The sequence below is a fragment of the Haplochromis burtoni genome, unplaced genomic scaffold (genome assembly GCF_018398535.1).
Source record: "Haplochromis burtoni strain Fernald_Lab_line unplaced genomic scaffold, NCSU_Asbu1 Contig_2217, whole genome shotgun sequence".
Taxonomy (NCBI): domain Eukaryota; kingdom Metazoa; phylum Chordata; class Actinopteri; order Cichliformes; family Cichlidae; genus Haplochromis; species Haplochromis burtoni.
The window spans coordinates 1691-8858 of NW_024584578.1; the positions used below are offsets into that span (position 1 = coordinate 1691).

General features: G+C 38.8%; 1 protein-coding gene across 1 annotated transcript in view; it reads right to left on the reverse strand.

Annotated features, from left to right (window-relative positions):
- Positions 1-3634: 3634 nt before the first annotated feature.
- LOC102309849 (golgin subfamily A member 6-like protein 22) overlaps positions 3635-7168 on the reverse strand; it is a 6958-nt gene continuing 3424 nt past the window's right edge. Inside the window, exon 2 of the mRNA XM_005952794.2 lies at positions 3635-5804. Coding sequence (XP_005952856.1) covers positions 3787-5804 — 2018 coding nt within the window. The 3' untranslated portion in view covers positions 3635-3786. The remainder of the gene's footprint in view (positions 5805-7168) is intronic.

Sequence of the window (7168 nt, forward strand, 5' to 3'; positions counted from 1 at the left end):
TATTTGGTTTTGTTTGTTTGTTTGTTTTTGTTTGTTTGTTTGTTTTTGTTTGTTTGTTTGTTTTTTAATTTACTTTTGGTTCTGAATTGTACACTTTATTATGTTATGTAATTATGTACTATTTGTGAAAACAGAAAAAACTAATAAAAAATAAAATAAAATAAAGATAAAACACAACATGTCTGATAAAAGTGAAAGAAGAGAAAACATAGCCGTGAATTTAGAGGAAGTGAGGGTGTTGAGTCCATCGGTTAAACCAGTTTAAAGTTCATTCATCATGAATATCATTCAGCTCGAGCTTCTTCTCCTCACAGCTGATCTCTCTCTCTTCTTGTTGTTCTTTATGGGACTCTACACAGAAATGTACTGAGGTACATACTGAAGTTAGCTGCAGCTTTCTGTCAGTGAAACAGTCAGATATTATATATTCATAATTATATGAACACATTGAGAACAATAAAATGTTGATAACTTGTCACCTTTCAAGTTTTATTCTCTTTAGTTTGGTTTCAGGATTTCATTCATTACAACATTAAAAATGTGCAGAATGGGTCAGAGGCCAAAGTCAGAGCCAGAGACGAGCAGCAGAGACGTCCCACAGGCCTGAATGCAGCCACGAAAACGTTAGTGCCTGAAAGAAAACTGCAGCTCCAAAAGTGAGAGGATTCCAACAAACTCCCATGTTCAGATGTTTCACTCAAATAAACAGGATTTCAGCCTTGTATAATCCCTGCAGCTTTTTAATGGAATTACCTGACAGATGATAGGATGTGCCGGGTGACCACGAAGGCAAATTCAATTGTGTGATTTTAGTTTTAGTTTTTACAGCTTGCCAGCTGTTGCTAATAACTTGGCACTTCACTGGCGCATCCAAAAATCCAACATGGCAGGAGCCAAAAATGCCAGTGAGTTATAAAAAACCTCTCAGTTCAGAAACCCATTGCTCAAGGTGGCTGTGTCCATCCTTTATATACAGTCTATGAGCAGTGCACACAAAGCTCCAAGTTTAAATGTCCCAGATATTTTATCATCAGCAACAACATCTGCCCACAACGCTTTCCACAGTGTTTCTTCAGCTGAGCACAATCACCCACAACTTTTTTTCTGCCTCTGCTAAACATATTCTGTATGCCTTATTTTAATTTCATTACTTTCATTCTGAAAAACATCCTCAGTTTACATTAACTTTGTTTTTATTGTGTGTAAAAAGAAATGAAACATAAAGTCAGTATTTATCAGGCAAAAAGCAATAAAAGCAGTTATTATAAAGTGGTACAACAATAAATGGACATTATACATGGTTTATGTGGTTTAAAGTGTTTCTTGATTATGATTCAATGCAGAAAAAAGCCCAAACTACATTTTCCCGCCTCATTCAACGGAGCAGGTGAAAACCATACAAAAAAGATCATTAAATTTAATTAAAGTTAAATCTGCATGCAAATCATAACTTCAAATCATCTTTAAGTATTCTAAAATATCACAAGAATTCATATAAATTAAGCCTTAATAAAAATATACATTTTGGTGAAAAGGAAAAACACCCTACCCAGGGAAGAAGACTAGATTATATAAACTGATGTTCAATATATCTGCAAAATGACAATCATAAACTACTCCAAAACTCAAAAGTACAAAAGTATACCCACCCGCCTCTCCAAGGGTGATTTTAGAAAATAATTTCCCATCAGTAAGGTGATATTCTATGTCCCTATGTCCCTACACCCATTTAAAGCAGCGGGGGATCAAACCACCAAGGACTCCACCGCTGACTGCTGCCCAGACCACAACACACTGGACCCCCTTGGCCCCAAGACAAGGTCATCGGGAACTTTTATATAACCAATTGCCAAAGTTGTTTGAAGCCCTCATGAAGCCAACAGCCAACAGTTACTGTTGATGTGATGTTCTTCTGCTTCCTGTATCTGTGGGCATGATGTTCGCTCTGTGTTGTAGCGTCCTGATGACACCCAGTTTGTGCTCCAGTGGATGATGAGTGTTAGGTCTGCACTCACAGGCTTCGGTAGTTCAGAGACTTATCCCCATGAACAAAGCAAGACAATCAGAGCTCAATCCATTTTGACTTGCAAGGGAAGCTCAGTCGGAATCTCAGAGTTGTAAGCTCCCTGACAACTTCAAATTCCAGCCTTCCCTTGCAGCCTTTTTAATCAGTGAACACAGTTACACAACCCCCCATTGTAAAACCCATATGGTGTGTCATAAAAGCTAAGCCACTGTGTGTGTGTGTGTGTGTGTATATATATGTGCAACCATGTCAGTGCATGTGTATGTGTCTCTGTATATGTGACTTCCTGGTTACAACCATTTAACATTTACGGGCGATCATGGCTCAAGAGTTGGCAGTTCGTCTTGTAACCGGAAGGTCACTGGTTCGATCCCTGGGCTCTCTGTCCTGGTCGTTGTGTCCTTGGGCAAGACACTTTACCCTACCGCCTACTGGTGTTGGCCAGAGGGGCCGATGGCGCGATATGGCAGCCTCGCTTCTGTCAGTCTGCCCCAGGGCAGCTGTGGCTACAACTGTAGCTGCCTCCACCAGTGTGTTAATGTGAGAGTGAATGAATAGTGGTATTGTAAAGCCTAGAAAAGTGCTATATAAATGAATAAATAAATCCATTATTATTAACAACATCTCTGGTCATAAAAGCGTCATCTCACACCACCCCATATACGGCTTAACCCCTTTAACGGACCACCATATAAAAAACGGTAAATGGCCTGTATTTGTATAGCACTTAGTCCTTATGGACCCCAAAGCACTTTACACTACATTCAGTCATCCATCCACACACTGGTGATGGCAGCTACATTGTAGCGCACTGACAGAGACGAGGCTGCCGGACACTGGCGCCACCGGGCCCTCTGACCACCACCAGTAGGCAACGGGTGAAGTGTCTTGCCCAAGGACACAACGACCGAGACTGTTGGAGCTGGGGCTCGAACCGGCAACCTTCCGATTACAAGCAGCAGCAAAAGAAGATCCAAACTACACTTCACATAAACATCGTCATGAATTCCCTCTGACTTTTGCTCTTTTGCTTCCACCACTTTGTGCACAGCTCTCTCTCTGTACTTCAAGAACAGTTTCCCATCAAAAATCTGTTTTCTGCATTATTCGCTTGCTTATTACGCACCAGTCTACTGTTGTCTACAGCACTGTTGGCCGCTGTTTTATTTTGTTTTTTAATGACCTCCACGCCTCATTTCCACTGTTCAATACTGAAGAAATGTAAACTTTTTAAAATGATGCCAAATTGCAAAATGCTCAGCTGTGTCTCTATAAAACCTCTAACTTTGCTCTGCTTCACTTCAGCAGCATCAGGTAATTTTCATATGTTGATTAATGGTTTTATTTTGTTTTTGATCTATTGCAGAATATTTTTAAGGTCATCTGCTATAAAAAGTCAGGTCAGGAAAATCACCTTCATGTTTTTCTGTGTTTATCCTCAGTTACTTTGGCACAAAGGCATCTGCTGTGATGCTCACACCTCTGAGGTTATTTAGACCAAAATACTCAATTTTGCTCTACAAGGGCCTGATGTCCACTTACGAGGACACACTGCCACTGTTCTATGGAAATGTAAAGCGAATGTCCTCATATGTGGATCTCATTTTTCTCAGAAACAAAAATCAGGTATAAAAAAAATATCTTGTAATTCTTTCTTTTTTATATATACATTCATCAGGTCCCAATCAGCCCAAATAGCAAAAAGAAAGACTTAGAAGGATAAAGGACATGAATGTCTCTCTTGATGTCTGCAGTTTTGCTCATGAGACAAAGCAGGGCTGTTTCTTGTCTGTAGTCAGAAGTTTTTCTTTCAGCGCATTAATTTCTGTTTCGTGTTTTTTCTGCATTTCTTCCAGTTCCTTCCTGGTACTGTCGTCATCTTGGGTCCCGAGTTTCTGTTTTAGTTCATTCATTTCTTTTTCCTGTTTCTTCTGCAGCTCATCAAGTTGTTCTTTCTCATTTTTTTCATTTTCTTTCAGAAGCTTTTGTTTGAATTCGTCCAGTTTTTGCTCGTGGTTTTCCTTTAATTCAACTAATTTTTTCTTTTGATTTTGTTGCAGCTTTGTTAAAAGAGTTTGCTTTAAATCACAAATTTCTTTTTCATGTTGGTTGAACAGCTCTTCCCTTTCTGTCTCCCAGTCGTCTTTGTTTTGGGTCAAAAGCCGTTTCTTCAATTCTTTCATTTTTTCTTTTTGTTTCTTCTTTAGTTTGCCAACTTCTTCCTTCTCTTCTTCCCTTTTCTCATGTAAAAGATCCTTTTTAAGCTTCTCTTCCTCTTTTCTGTGTGATTCCTGCATACTTTTTATTTTTTTCTTGTTTTCCTGCTTTTGACTCAGGAGCATCAGGACTAAATCAGCTATTTCTGATTTATGTTTACCCTGCAGAACACCTATTTCCTGCTTCAGACTATTTTCTTTGTGGTCTGACAGATCCTTTAATCTTTCAAATTCCTCCTTTTCCATCTCTAGATCAACCACCTCCTCCATGAGTTTAAGTATCCCAGCTTCATATTTTTCTCTGAATTCATTCAACTCTTCAGCTGTTCTTCTGGCCTCTTCTTTAGACTTCTCCATGTCTTCCTGTATGTTTTCAATTTCTTTCTTATAGTTTTCCTCCAACTCTTTTAGTTTCTCTTCTTGTTCTATTTTGATTTCATCCTCTTTTTCTTTTTCACGTTCATATTTGTCTTTTTCTTGGTTGTATTCTTCTTTGAGCTTCCTGAGTTTCTGCTCTTTCTGTTCATCATCTTGGTTTTGTTTTTCTTTCAGTTGATCCTGCTCTCTTATATTTTCTTTGTACTGTTCAAGATCGCTGTTAATCATTTCCTTTGATTCTGACTCTGATTGTAGTTTTTCCTCCAGTTCTTGAATTTTTTGTTCCCATCCTTGTCTTTTAAGTTCTTCTGTTTCTCTCTCTTTCTTTCTAGTTTCTCGTTCTTTCTTTCTCTCTTCAGACTGAATGTGGATGCTGTTCTGTAGCTGTCTGAGTTGCTCATCTCTCTGTTCATTTTCTTTTCTTTGCTCTTCCATTTGTCTTTTCATTGATTTCATTTCTTCCTGGTGTTTTCTTTCGAGTTCCTCCCTCTGTCTCTTCATCTCTTCTTCCTTCTCTTTCAGCAGCTTCTCCATTTGTTTCTTTATTGCTGCTTCAGCTTCTTGCAGCATCTCATTGGTGAAGCAGTTTCCTCCATTTTTCTTCACCATGGTTTCAATCTTTGTTATCAGCTCACTGACTTGTGTGCAACTTTGTTTCTCACGGTTATTGAACACATGGTATCTCGATTCACAGTGAGTGATCAGATTTTTAAACGAATCCTCACATGCATCTTTAATGTAGTCTTCAATAGACTGTTCATGATGTTCGAGTGTATCTCCTCCTGTGAAAAGAATGATGGTGAATTTCTCAGAATCCTTCCCAAAGACTTTCTTGATCAGTTTCAGAGTCTCTTTCTCCTCTGGCGTTAATCGGCCAATCTGCAACACCAACAGGAAGACATGTGGTCCTGGAGCCAGAAGACTGATGCACTTACTCATCTCCTCACAGACCTCTTCATGTGACAAAGTCGAGTCAAAGAGTCCAGGAGTGTCGAGCACGACAACAGGACGACCGTCCACATCACCCTGTGCTTTCTGACAACATTTGGTAACAGATGTCTGGCTTGCGCCAGTTGTGAACTCTTTTCTTCCTAGAATGGTGTTTCCTGAGGAGCTCTTTCCACTGCCAGTCTTTCCGATCAGCACAATTCTCAGACAGTCTGAGCTCTGCTTCTCTTCCTCCACTGTAAGTTAAGAATACATAGTTATTGAAAGGTAATTCTAACTCACTTTAATAATCTTTCAGTACCTTCTAATTTTTCACAAAAAAAACCAACTAAACAATAAAAACTGTAAAACATGGCTCAGTGATGACAGGGAACAAAGTCAAAACTGTCACCCAAGCGTACACCATTTGTCCTATTTGGAAACATAGCAAGTGAAAAAAACAAAACACATATTCTTTTCCTTTTAGCTCACAGGTCAGGTTCGGTATTAAAGACCATGTAAAAGGATTTCAAAACGTTGTGGCCAAAATCCACTGAGGCATTGCCAGCAAAATGTTTACCAACTTCAGTGCCGAGATCTCATAAATACACCCTTACACTTCCCCAGGAACTCAGAAGACAAGTAGCAGCCATTTGCTGATAATCAAATGTGCTTGACTGACTTGATCATCAGCAGGTAAGAGCACCTCTATAAAAGCAACGGGTTTGGCAGTTTGCTGGTCATGAGCATTCTTCATGTGTGTGTTAACACAATGCTGAGGAGGAAAAACATTAGCATCGACTTCAGACTTTCTGCTCATAAACTTGCAAAGTGATTTTAGGCCCTTTCCAAACAATTTAATGTACATCATTCTAGAGTGAGAAACATTATTCACATGTGGAAAATATTTAAGACTGTTTTCAAGAACACAGTAGTACGTAGTAGTTGCAGCTAAACAAACCAAAAACTTATGGAACAATGTGACCAAAGCAAAGATGTATGGCCATAATGCACAAAACTCCAAACCAAACACAACATAAACTCAAAAAAATGACTCTTTGAATGAACATAAAAAAAATCATGGAAAGAATTTCCCTGTAATTAAATTGTGTTATTTTAGCATTATGCAATTCTGTTATTCCAACTTAATGTACTTGAGTTGGAATAACTTGATTAATTAATGATGAATCAACTGTTTTACTACAGTTGAGTCCAACTTGATCCAACCCATACAAATTACGTTAGTGCAACAAAAATGCTTAATTGTAATAGAAAGCCATTTATTAATGTGGAAATCCTTTCCATGATTATTTTAAGTTAATTTAAAGAGTTATTTCTTTGGAGTGTTCAACAAAGTCTAGAGTCTGGTTAACAAAATGTTAATGGATTTATAAAAACTTCCACTCCATCCATCCTGTTATCTTTACCAGGGTTGCTGGCCTATGACCCTATCCCAGATGTGAAAGGGTGTGAATGGTAAATGGCCTGTATTTGTATAGCACTTTACTCAGTCCCTAAGGACCCCAAAACGCTTTACACTACATCCATCCATCCATCTTCATCCGCTTTATCCGAGGCCGGGTCGCGGGGGCAGCAGCTTAAGCAAAGAGGCCCAGACCTC